The sequence below is a fragment of the Astyanax mexicanus genome, chromosome 19, assembly GCF_023375975.1.
Source record: "Astyanax mexicanus isolate ESR-SI-001 chromosome 19, AstMex3_surface, whole genome shotgun sequence".
NCBI lineage: Eukaryota > Metazoa > Chordata > Actinopteri > Characiformes > Acestrorhamphidae > Astyanax > Astyanax mexicanus.
In genome coordinates, this window is record NC_064426.1 from 37,321,306 (window position 1) to 37,334,906 (window position 13,601).

The 13,601-nt window shown below is 38.5% G+C and overlaps 1 protein-coding gene across 1 annotated transcript in view; it reads left to right on the forward strand.

Annotated features, from left to right (window-relative positions):
• The first annotated feature begins 6,797 nt into the window (after positions 1-6,797).
• The window catches only part of ntn1b (netrin 1b), a 113,475-nt gene continuing 106,671 nt past the window's right edge, over positions 6,798-13,601 (forward strand). Inside the window, exon 1 of the mRNA XM_022665111.2 lies at positions 6,798-8,480. Within this exon, the coding sequence (XP_022520832.1) occupies positions 7,409-8,480 (1,072 nt within the window). The 5' untranslated portion in view covers positions 6,798-7,408. The remainder of the gene's footprint in view (positions 8,481-13,601) is intronic.

Consider the following 13,601-nt stretch of genomic DNA (forward strand, 5'->3'; position numbering starts at 1 on the left):
CTTCGAGACTGCACTTGAGGATACTTTCAAATTTCTTAAAACAGAAGTAAACCCTTTCTAAATTAATGACCTTTTAGCAGCTACTACCCCCACCCACCAAAAGCTTTGAACTGGAAAATGTGGGTAGATACAATCATTAAAAACACAACTCTGAACTCCCACACCTCTGCCCACAAGTCTGTGGCATATGGTTTAAGGCAAAGCAGTGCAATGAGAGGAAATTAGAGTGAAAGTTCTAGTAGAGCGGCTGTAAAACCCTGTATCAGGGGCTACAGAGGATAAAGAACTACAAGAGCCCACCTAGTGATGCTAACAGTGCTAGTGATGTTAACAGTGTGATGCTATCAATCAGTATACTTCACACTTTTATATAACAATGTTTCTACTGTGCAAATTGTGTATAATTATATTATATATATATATATATATATATATATATATATATATATATATATATATATATATATATATATATATATTATACCAGTCAAATATTTGGACATACAATACATTCAGTGCTTTTTTATTATTCAACATTTTTTTTTGGGCAGCAGTCTAAAGCTCTGACACTATGATCAGTAGTAGGTGGCAGGTTTGCCATCAAGCTGCCGGCGCTCAAAAGGGAGCAAAATTGGCCCTGCTTCCTTCCCGGTGGGTAGATGGCGCTCTCTCCCCACATCACTTCAAAGGGTGATGTCGATCAGCACAAGGTGTCTGTGAGCTGATGTATCAGAACTGTGTCGCTGCGCTTTCCTCCGAGTATGCTGTGATGCTACTTGGAAATGCTGCATCAGCAGCAGCTTAAAAAGAAGCGGTGGCTGACTTCACATGTATCAGATGAGGCATGTGTTTGTCTTCATCCTCCTGGTGTGTTGGGGCATCACTAGTGACTGAGGGAGTCCTAATGAGTGGGTTGGGAAATTGGCTGAGCAAAATCGGGGAGAAAATCGGGATAAATTAGAACATATATATATATATATATATATATATACATATAAAATAAAATAAATACAGTGAATAGCTCTATTTGAGTCATGATCTAATTCATTTTATGACAAGAACTACTCAATTAGATAAAGAAAAAAATACTTTAAGAAAATCTATCTATCTATCTATCTATCTATCTATCTATCTATCTATCTATCTATCTATCTATCTATCTATCTATCTATCTATCTATCTATCTATCTATGCTTTCAATAAATCAAGCTGATCTTACAACATCTCGCTGCTCCTATTCTGCCTTTTACTCTGAGAACTTTCCACTGATTTCTGTAGTAACTACCCTAATGACACAGTACTGTACTTTTACTTTCAATACATCAGTACTAAGTTTTACAATAAACTACTTAATACAATATAATAATGCAATACTTAAGTACAAAAAATATTGAATACATTAGTATTTCCACTTAAAAACACTTCTTACAGCTTAAAAACACTTCTAAAAACATCAAAAAGACAACAAAAAAGTCACTTTTTTGATAGAGCACTTGTACTTGTACTTAAGTCTGGGTCTCTAGTACTTAATACATGTCTTATTTAAACATATTTTAAACATATCAGCAAATATATAACTGAAATAGCACCCCTGATCCACCCCACCCCCCACCCCCAAACACACACACACACACACACACACACACACACACACACACACACACACACTTCCCATCAAGTAAATGAAGAAATGAAGAGACCCGTGGGTGGTGTAAGATGTTTCCATTGCGTGCCTTTATTACATTTTTACTGTACTGTCAGGGACAGTGACGGTGAAAAAGGATTGCCCTTCTCAATAAATAAAAAGAGGAAATAAGAACTGAATGAAAAAGATGCTAAAACAAACACACTGCATAGCTTTGCATGCGATTCCAACTTCCAACCACAAGGTGGTGCTGTCGCATTTTCTAATTGTTTTGTGTATAAAAAAGATGCAGGAGGGAAAAAGTTGCACTGTGGGTGGTCAACAAGTGTGACCACAAAAATTACGATACCTCACAGTATATTAATCATTTTGTTTCTATTTATTTTTAAATGTAATATAGGAATTTTACTGGTAAAAAAAAAATGTAATCAGCAAATTGGATCATGTTTTATTGTCATGTCACCTGAGCATACAGGTATACAGGTGAGATATATAGAACCTCACCTGCAACTAGTAGTACTAGTAGTAAAGAACGCAATATATATACAAAATATAAATTAAACAGCATTGCACTGTTTATATGTACAGTGATTATTCTAGTGTATACTGTAAAATATGAATATACTGTACATATGTTTTACCCTGATAGCAAAGAACATTGCATAAACGCTTATATTTCTGTCTGCATTATATATTTTAAGCCTGATGATGGAAAATAAACATTCAAACATCCTTTACTAGTAAACTTTACTGAATGTGATTTAACCTTACTTAAATGTCCCTTTATACACTGCAAATGCAACACAGTACAGTCTATAAAAATAAAATACAAATAAGACATTGCTACATATTCTCAGTGTCAGTACAGTTCAATCCAAACCATACATATGAAAGCATAACGTGAAATCAATGTTGAATCAGTGTAAAATCGATGTGCACAAATACATAAAAACATTAAAAAGCTAAATGAAAAAGGCTGTTTAAACCCTGATAGCAAAGAACATTGAATAAACGTTATTTTTGTTTGATTACATTACATATTTTAAGGTGGATGAAGGAGAGACAATCTTGAAACAGCCTTAATTTAACATTGTCTTACAGGCATCTTCTGTTAATGTTGAAATTCTGACATTGAATCAACGTTCATTTAAATGCTTTGAAAGGTTGAGGCTCTGAATCTATTCTCACATTAATACTTCTAGAAAAAAGGTGCTTTACACAAAATATTATGATTATTATTATTATTTCAATGTCAAAATGTCAATACAACTTCGCTGTCCAATGAAAAACAAGTATTTCCATTTTTGTTAAATTTTTAGTTTACTACATACTTTTAATGCACAAACTGTCACATGTTTCGGTACCACTTTAAAATAAGACTACCTTTATAAAGGGTTTATAAATGGTTTCCAATTAGTTTCTTAATGGTTACTAATTAGGTTGTAAATGCCTTAAAATAATTAATAATCAGTTATAACACATACGTAGAAAGGGCAACAATAAAGATGGCTATGGGTTCACTATTTAACAAACAACAGGTCATTGTTGCCCTTTCTACGTATGTGTTATAACTGATTATTAATGATTTTTAAGGCATTTACAACCTAATTAGTAACCATTAATAAACTAATTGTAAACTGTTTATAAACCCTTTATAAAGGTAGTCTTATTTTAAAGTGGTACCCATGTTTCAGAATTTCTTGGTGAAAATTCTATTTCTAATAGAAATTCTCCAAAATTACCTGAAATAACAAATTTTACATTGACTTCCATTGAAAGTTAAGAAGGTTACACTTCGCTGTAAAGTTGCAGTTTTTGAGATACATGTTTTGCATTGGAAAGCAACAATATATACATATTAAATGTATTAATACAAACCATATATCATCGCTGTCCAATGAAAAACAAGTATCTCCAAAACAGCAACTTTAGAGGAGAAAAAACGAGTGTATAAAGAGTGTATTTCAGGTGATTTTGAAGTATTTCTATTGGTCCATTCATCAAGACATTTTGGTCAAATTATGCATTAAACTAAAACTCGAAGAAAAAATTGGAGATACTTGTTTTACATTGGACAGCGACAATATTCAAAACCTAATGGTTGAAACAACACTGATGTGCACAAGTAAATCAATTTGACGTCTGAGATCAACATTGTTTTAATGCATTAGACATGAAAAAATTACGTTTATTCAGCATATGAGGAGGTGGTACAGTGTGAGTATTATTAATGTATAAAAAAAGTAAATAAATTCAGAATGGTTTAGTGTGAAGTGTTCCATTCTAGAGACACTGTCCAAGTCAGCATTGTTCACAATGGTGGTGACAAAATCCAGATGTCTGTAGCATTTAAAGCCTCTAAAGAGCTACATCACAGATACTTACTGCATGACGTGGTTATGAATATGTTTTCTGACACTGGGCGTTATTGTTTTACTGAAGGTTTGAGAAGAAAGTATGAGTGTAAAATGCTTTAAAGAATCAATTCCTGATAGAGAAGAATAAACACCACATACAGTAAAAATAACATAGCACCTAAAGAAAACTAGAAAACTTACATGACTTGACATAGCAAATGCCTTGACAGAGGAATACATATCATGTCCCATGACTTTTGCCACATGCCACAGAAAGTAAAGAATACTGCACTAACCTTCATTGAACGTGGATGTGATTTCTAATTTCTGCTAGAGTCGCTGGTGTTCACATGGACAATTCTAGCCAGATACCACCAGTCATGATCATTACCAACCACTAAGCTGTGCTGTGTGGGTGGTAATTTACATTACATTACATTACATTACATTACATTTGGCAGACGCTTTTGTCCAAAGCGACTTACAATAGTCAAGTACAATGTAAAATAAGTTTAAAGGTAAAACATCTTTGGATAGGGATAAAAGGAGGTCAAAGGGGAATAATAGTCAAAGTCAAAGTCAAAGTGGTTTTTATTGTCATTTCAGCTATATACAGAGTACACAGTGAAACGAAACAACTTTCCTCCAGGGACCATGGTGCACATAAACACAGTGTAGACAGAACAATAGTGCAACAGTACAAACGTGCAGACAGACAATACAACACAATACAGACAAAGAATAATAAATAACAAGACAGTGTGCAAATTTTGCAGTGTGCAAAAAAGACCAGGTGAGGTAGTAATTACTCTATTACACAGTGTGCAATAGAGTCCAGTGAGGTAATAGGGTTTTTAGTGCTTTCCATTTTCTGGGGTAAGTGGGGTAAGAGTGTGTGTGCATGTACAGAAAATAGGATAGAGGAGTGACGGAGGGGAAGAAGGAAATGAGGTTAGAAGTAGTTAGTGTTTTAGAGGTGTTAAGAGAGTAAGTGCTCTTTGAAGAGCTCTGTCTTCAGGAGTTTCTTAAAGATAGCGAAAGATTCTCCTGATCTGGTAGTGGAAGGTAGTTTGTTCCACCATTGGGGAACTCTGTATGAGAACAGTCTGGATTGCTTTGTGTGAATGTTTGGCAAAGCGAGGCGACGTTCATTGGAGGAGCGCAGCGGCCGGGAGGTAGCGTAAGCCTTCAGGAGCGAGTGCAGGTAGGAAGGAGCCTGTTCTGTCATCACCTTGTAGGCGATTGTAAGAGCTTTGAATTTGATGCGAGCATCAACTGGTAGCCAATGGAGCTCAATGAGCAGCGGGGTGACATGTGCCCGTTTTGGCTGGTTGAAGACCAGACGTGCTGCTGCGTTCTGGATCATCTGGAGTGGTTTTACTACACAGGCCGGGAGGCCAGTTAGCAGGGCATTGCAGTAGTCGAGGCGTGAGATGACGACCGCTTGCACCAGGAGTTTGGTGGCCTGTTGCGTCAAGAACGGTCTAACGGTCTAATTTCCGGTCTAATTTCCGGTCTAACGGTCTAATTTAACCTGATATGCCTCACAACTTCAGAAATGAAATGTACCATTCATCTAGTACCCATTATCAGGCCTCACCCCTAGCCAGTGTCTGACGTTACTCACAAGACAAGTGCAGAAAAAAATATTTTTGCCATATCACCCATTGTTCACTTCCTGTGAATATAAAACAGTTTAGCACATTAATATTTTGTGTACAAACCCTCAGGATTATTATAGTACTACATACCCAATAGTATTAATGGGTAGTATGCAATTGGGACACAGCCTAGATCTTGGAATTATTCTTAATTAAACCACAGTTAGGTCCGACTTTGCATTTTGATTGGATGAGAGGCGTTTTACAAGTGACATTATTAGCCAGTAATGCACTGTATTGAGAAAGGTTGTATCCACCCAGCAAACACATTCCAAAGCAACATAATGAGTCAGTGCATTTATTTAAATGAGGTTGCTTACTCAGCTTCACTCAGTTACACTACAGCGAACAACAGTACAGTGATCCGTAAATAATATGTAAACTATTACTAATCAATCACCCCCTAACAAACCAACCTTTACTATCTAATGTCTTCCATAGAAGAAAGAGAGACAGAGAGAGGGAGAGAGAGAGACAGAGACAGGGAGAGAGACAGAGAGAAGAAGAGTTAGAGATAAGGAGACAGGGAGGTAGAGCTGACATGAAATGGTGCTTGATAGTTTGTAAACACTCTATTCATAGAAATTTTCTATATTTCTAAAAAAAAAAAAAATCTACAAAGTATTAAAATTTGTTAATTTGTCCTGCACATAGATTGTTGGCTTGTTTTGCTGCATGTCCCATGTTCTATTTAAATTTAGCTCAGGTGTCCTGAGCTTTTGTTATATGGAAGGCAGTATTTTTTAATATGTCCACAAAATCTTTATCATAAATAGTCCTCAGACTTGTTCAGTGTTCATTAGCTAATGTGAAAAATGCCTTTAGCTGCTATTGTCTAATTATTTATCACAAAGTTTTACATACTTTTGACATTCACAGACATGTAATACTGTATTGGATTTTTTATACAAGTCTGTTAATTCTTTTAGAATGCTTTACGTCAAATGTTTGCAGGATCATAGAAAATGCTAAGGGTTCACAAACTTTCAGATTGCTCTGTATAGTCTGCGACTACAATGCGAATGAATTGGTGGGAGATTTAGGAGAGAGAGAGACAGAGAGAGAGAGAGAGAGAGAGAAGGAGGGAGGGAGGGAGGGAGGGTTGGAGGTGAGGGTGAGATACTCTGAGAAGGCAGTGTGAATGAGTTGGGAGAGAGAGAGAGAGAGAGAGAGAGGCTAAGCCAGGACTCTAATAGCAGGTTTTCGTTTTCATCCTCGCTGTTGTTGTATTCAGGTCTGAAGAGAGAGGAGAAAAGTGAGAGATTACAACACATCCGGGGGAAAGTGTGAGAGAGAGAGAGAGAGAGAGAGAGAGAAAGGCAGAGCAGAGGCTGTAATTAGCGCTGAAGACACTCTGCGCTCTCCTGAGCTCCTCGGTGCGCTTCTCTCTGGGACTGGGCGCATGGCTCCGTTGGAACTGCTGCGGTACGCACACTGGTTCAGCTAGAACAGAGCGAGAGGAGGCGCGCGCGGGTCCAGCGGTGACTCCTCGAGGCTTTCTTTCATTTATCCTGGAGTTTTTCACCAGTTTTTTTTTTCAAGTTTTAACTTTCCTGACCCTGTGCTTCGGATGCGGCGTGCGCGCGCTGCAGTGGGACAGGCGCGCTTGTGTGTTTTTTAGGAAGTTTTAGACTGATTACAGCGCACGTGGTCTTGATTAAAAACAAGCCGTCACTGCAACCGCTAAACCCAAAAATAAAAAATCAAAACAAGCCCTTTGCTGCGGTTTTCCGGCGCACGCGGCGATGCTGCGGGTTGTTTTCGCGTGCGGGACTGCGCTAATCGCGCTCGCCGCGCTCTTGGTTGAGGGCGCGCGTGGCGGCGGCGGTGGTATTGGAGGAGGAGGCGGTGGCTACAGCCACGCGTACGGCGGCGCGAGCGTGTTCGCGGCACAGTCGTCCCCCCCGGACCCCTGCTACGATGAGAACGGGCAGCCGCGCCGCTGCATCCCGGACTTTGTGAACGCGGCGTTCGGCAAGGAGGTGCGCGCCTCCAGCACCTGCGGCGCTCAAACAGCCGCGCGCTACTGCGTGGTGACCGAGCGCGGAGAGGAGCGCTCGCGCGAGTGCCACACGTGCGACGCGGCGGACCCCAAGAAGGCGCACCCCGCCGCCTACCTGACGGACCTGAACAACCCGCACAACCTCACGTGCTGGCAGTCGGAGAGCTACGTGCAGCACCCGCAGAACGTGACGCTCACGCTTTCGCTGGGCAAGAAGTTCGAGGTGACCTACGTGAGCCTGCAGTTCTGCTCGCCGCGGCCCGAGTCCATGGCCATCTACAAGTCCATGGACTACGGAAAAACCTGGGTCCCCTTCCAGTTCTACTCCACGCAGTGCAAGAAGATGTTCAACCGGCCGAGCCGCGCCGCCATCACCAAGCAGAACGAGCAGGAGGCGGTGTGCACGGACTCCCACACCGACATGCGGCCGCTGGCCGGCGGCCTCATCGCCTTTAGCACCCTGGACGGGCGCCCGTCCGCGCACGACTTCGACAACTCGCCCGTGCTGCAGGACTGGGTGACGGCCACGGACGTGCGCGTGACGTTCAGCCGCCTGCACACGTTCGGCGACGAGAATGAGGACGACTCGGAGCTGGCGCGCGACTCCTACTTCTACGCGGTGTCCGACCTGCAGGTGGGCGGCCGCTGCAAGTGCAACGGGCACGCGTCCAAGTGCGTGAAGGACCGCGACGGCGGCGGCCTCGTGTGCGAGTGCAAGCACAACACGGCGGGCGCAGAGTGCGACCGCTGCAAGCCTTTCCACTACGACCGGCCGTGGCAGCGCGCCACCGCGAGGGAGGCCAACGAGTGCGTGGGTGAGTCTTTTTTCACGGCCGGGACATCCGCTGCATGGGGTCTCTGAGGGCTGCGGGTCTGGGTGTGGAGAAAAAAATTACAGAAAATTGTGTCGCCTTTTTTGTATACTGTACACAAAACCAAAATTGCCTCAAAAAAAAGTAATAGAGCAGTAGGAAACAAACAAATGCTTAACGTTCAGTTGAAGTTTTTGTACAAAATCATTTGGAGCATTTTTGATTTAACATGATATTTGTAGACAATGTAAAGAAAAATGGAAATTCATGTTTTATTTCTGATTCTTAAAATGACACACTACAGTCGCGCATGCACAAAAAAATCTCGTTGACTTAACCACTTGCTATTTTTATCATCTAAATTAAAAGTGCCATTTCTCTGTAGAGTAACCTGTTACTAAAAAACTAAGCCCGACAGCAATTCAATTAAATTTTATTTCTATAGCGCTTTTTACAACAGAAGTTGTCACAAAGCAGCTTTACAGAGAAAACAGGTCCACGCCTCTTATGAGCAGCACCACAGAGATGCCAATTATTGTGGTGAGACAGTGGCAAGGAAAAACTCCCTTACATTAGGAGGAAGAAACCTTAGAGGAACTAAGACTCAGTCAGAGGAACCCATCGAAAACAAATAACAGAACAAACAACAATACAGAGAGATAATGTAAGCTTATAGGTAACAGGTACTTATTTATGAATATAAAAAGATATGGATAATGTAGAGACAGATACTAATCTATCAATGTGAAAAGGTGATGAGAACATAGTTGATAATAAAGAGCTATGGCTAATACAGCAATAATAATAATATCTTATTAAACAAACAAACAAACAAAGGAACCAACGAAAAAAAATGATTGATTAATTAACGAACACTTAGGTGCATTCTCAAATCACAGAATAAAAAATAAAATTAATGTTCTACAATCAGTCATCTTTGTTGAAACACAATACATAGAAACTTTAGAAAGAAAATTATTGTATATGTAACAAATCTATTATATAAAGATTAAATCTGTCAGCGTGAAGAACCTACACTGATGCAGAGTTCCTTTACCTTACCAGTTGAAAGATTATGCGCACTTCATACACCTCCTTTAAATATTTTTTTAAAGAATAAGAATACTTTAATTTATAAAAGGTTTTTTTTCTCCAAACCATCCAAAGTTGGTGCTAAATCTCATTCCAGTCAATGTCAATGCAAGTGTCTCACCAGTTGATAAATAGTTATACATTACAATAAAAATAAATAATGCTGTGATCTATTTAAGATATTTAACGGAGATAGATTGCGTCATTTAGCGCATTTAGCATATTAGAAAAATAGCGTTATTTACTTGTTTTCAGCGGAAAGTGTCAAAATATTTTAATGAATTAATAAACAAGTGTAACAACAGAGTTGACAAGAATTACGAAATAAACGATTCAACAGACGTTTATGGCGTTGCATGTGCGTAAAAGTACCGCCGTTGTTGTTCTGTTCAGACACTATAATAAATCTGGATGATCCCGCTCTGTTTTTATTGTCCCACCATACTCAACATTATGCCGTAAAACACGATTGCGCACAAAAAAAGGGAAAGAAGGAAAGAAGGAAGTTGCTTTGTCCAACAATAGCAGCTGTTGGACTGTGTAAGTCTGGCAGAGGTCTTCAGTGAAGTCATGCATGCAGTGTTTTTACAGGGCAGGTGTCTTTATCAGATCGAAGGGAAGATTAGATCAGATTTGCTAACATGTTTTTGGCACGCTGAGAACAAACTGCTACTTTGAGCCAAATAAATAGTGGTGGAAAAAAAGGTTTAGCTGGTAGTGAGAGATAATACCTGCACTGAAACTCCTGTGCTATGGGAGGAATCTCTGAGGGTTGCAGGGTTTATCTTCAATGTTATTCATATACAGGCTAATGTCATTTTAACTATTTATAGCTTTCTAATGGTTTCACTTAAAAAAAAAAGTTGAAACTTTTTAAAACTTTGGTAGTGGCCTGCATGCAGTATACTTACCAGTATTAAATGAACACTTTGTGTGTTAAAATTAACACAGTAAGTATGAAAATGTAACACTTTGGGCTGATCAAACTATCATTTTTTCTCTGCTCTCTTAAAACTTTTGAGATCCTTTTAAAACTTGTGTAGTTTTTGTAATGTATTATTATCCATGTTTCTCAGTTATTACAATATGTAGACTTTATTTATAAAGTTGAATGAGGGATCTCATTTTGATCTTATCTGAAATGGCTTTCAGAAGAACCATCCATTAAAAGTTTTTTATGGCAATGATTCTCAAAAAAGTGGGCCCTAAAATCTCAATTCAGAAGGCCCTAAAATTTAGGAACGTTCACAGAATATTGAAAGTTTTAAATGTGTCCTATAACCCTAAATCCAGAACCAAATAGCTTTATGTTTTCAACTAAACAATTAAACAGCTGTTTAAGCAGGCAAACCTCTATAATAGGCTGGGCAGCAAGGGCCTAGGATTGAAGAACACTTGACTAGAAGAAGAACCATTATAAAACTCTGTCTATAGACAGAGTACAATTTAGAAACATTTATTTCTGAGAGTAAACATGACTGGAACCAGGTATGTACACCAAGAACCATCCAGAAATGTTTATTTTTGGGAATATATATGATTAAACTGTATATCCAGACCAATAACTATCCAGAAACATTTATTTCTGAGAGTATATATGAACCCTGTATGTTGACCAAAAACCATCAAAAACGTTTTATCTTTGAGAGTAAATCTGACTAAACTGTATATCCAACCAGTGCTTATTCAAGAACTATCCAATTACTTTTGTTCTATATATATATATATATATATATATATATATATATATATATATAATCAAGAACCATCTAGAAACCTTTATTTTGATCCGTATATATGACTAAACTGTATATCCAGACCAATAACTATCCAGAAAGCTTTACTTTTATCATTATATTTGACTAAACTGTATATCTATAACTATTCAGAAACAGATTTTTAAGAGTGTATATATGATGGAAACACTATTTCCAGACCAAAAAGTTTCGGACACTTTTATTTTGAGAGTTTATAAAACTAAAGTGAATATCTAGATCAAGAAACTTCCAGAAATTTGTATTTGTGAGCGTATATATGACCAAACTGTACATTCAGACATATATTTTGTTTTTTATGAGTATATATGAGTATATATATATATATATATGATTGAACCCTATTCACCGACCAAGGACCATCCAAAACTTTTTGTGGTTTGATTCTTGAGAGTATACAGTATATGATTGATGTGGTTCAGCATGTTCTGCATATTAGCAGATACAGCAGGACCACCCTCAGACTACTTGCTCTTTCATATTTAACAAAAGCCCCCCCACCCCCCTCTCCTCCACTCCCTCCGCTTGTGCCGGGGGGGGGCTTCTTTTATTATAGGTTCAGTGCTAGCCCGCCCTGTCAGCAGCCGATCTCAGACGTGTGGCAGTGCAGGAGAAGGTTCCCCATCACTGCACTGATCAGATCTTGTAACCATATGCTGAAATGTAAAGCTGTGGGGGTGGCGGTGGGCGTGGCTCCAGCACAGTGTGTGTGTGGGTGGGTGGGTGGGTGTGGGTGGGTGGGTGGGTGGGTGTGGGTGTGGGAGGGTGTGTGAATAGAAGCTGAGAGAGGGTGTCTGAAGGCTGCTGCCACAGTTCAGTGATCAGCTATAGCAGCCGCTGATCTGCTGCCAGCGTACGGGAGGCTGCACACCGGCTCTGGTGTGAACTGTGTCAGTATCTGAGCTGCAGGTATCTGAAGGATAAAGGATCTGGAGAAAAAACAAAGTAAGCTTCCCATGAACTGGCAGATGAGGGTACATTTACATTTGCTGTATTATTCTCAGAGCTGTGTGATGACCAATCAAATCAAAGTTCATTTTTTTAGGGACTGTTTTTTATAGACAATGCTGTGAAACTGACGTTGGGATGTTGGCCATTGTAAGACCAAGACGTTGACGTTGGTTCAAAGTTCATTTTTCACTTTTTTGACTTAATACAGAAAGCTCCAGTCACTATTTTAATTTTGTTAAATTTTACTAAACAAAAGGGTCAATAGATCTCAAAATGATCTACAAGTTGTGAAATTATCCTGTTACTAAGGCTAAACACTCATTGTAAGACCATGTGGTCAAAAAACATGGACCAAAAAACATTCAGACACTTTTATTTTCAGAGTATATACATGGCTTAACTCTATATCTAGATTAAAAACCACATAGAAACGTTAATTTTTTAGGTAGATATGACAAAATTCCATATCTAGATTTTGACTTATATATGACCAACAACTATTCAGAAACCTTTATTTTTGAGGACCACCCAGAAACATTTTTTTTACAGTATGTATGATAAACCTTCAGATCCAGACCAATAACTGCAATCAAATTTTGGGTCAAAAACATTCAGACAATTTTATTTTGAGAGTATATGCGACTAAAGTCTATATCTAGATCAAGAACCATCTAGAAATGTTTTATTTTTTTACATTATATATGACTAAACTGTATATCAAGACCAGTACGTATCCAGAAACCTTCATTTTTGAGAGTATATATGACTAAACTGCATAATCAGACCAAGGCCCACCAGAAACATTCTGTTTTTGACAGTATATATGACTAAACTGTTTTTTTCCAGAACAATAACTATCCAGAAACCTTTATATTTGAGAGTATATATATGGCTTTAACCAAATATTGGACCAAAAACAATCAGACACTTTTGTTTTGAAGGTATATGCATGACTAAACTGTGTATCTAAATCAAGAACCATGCAGAAATGTTTGTTTTAAACTTTTTTTCCTCTTTTTGACATAATTCACAAAGCTCCAGTCACTATTTTAATTGTGTGAACAAAATAGAAAGGTCAATAAAAGCAGTTTAAACTGGCTTTAAAATAATCTATAGGTTGTGAGGTGTTATCTTATAAGTGAGACTAAACACTCATTGTAAGACCAAGTGAATTTATCAGAAAATGATCCGACATTTTTTTGGGAGTATATACACAACGAAACTGTGTATAAAATCTTGATTAAGAAACGCCCAGAAACATTTATTTTTTTAAAAGTATATATGACTAAATTCTATATCTCAATCA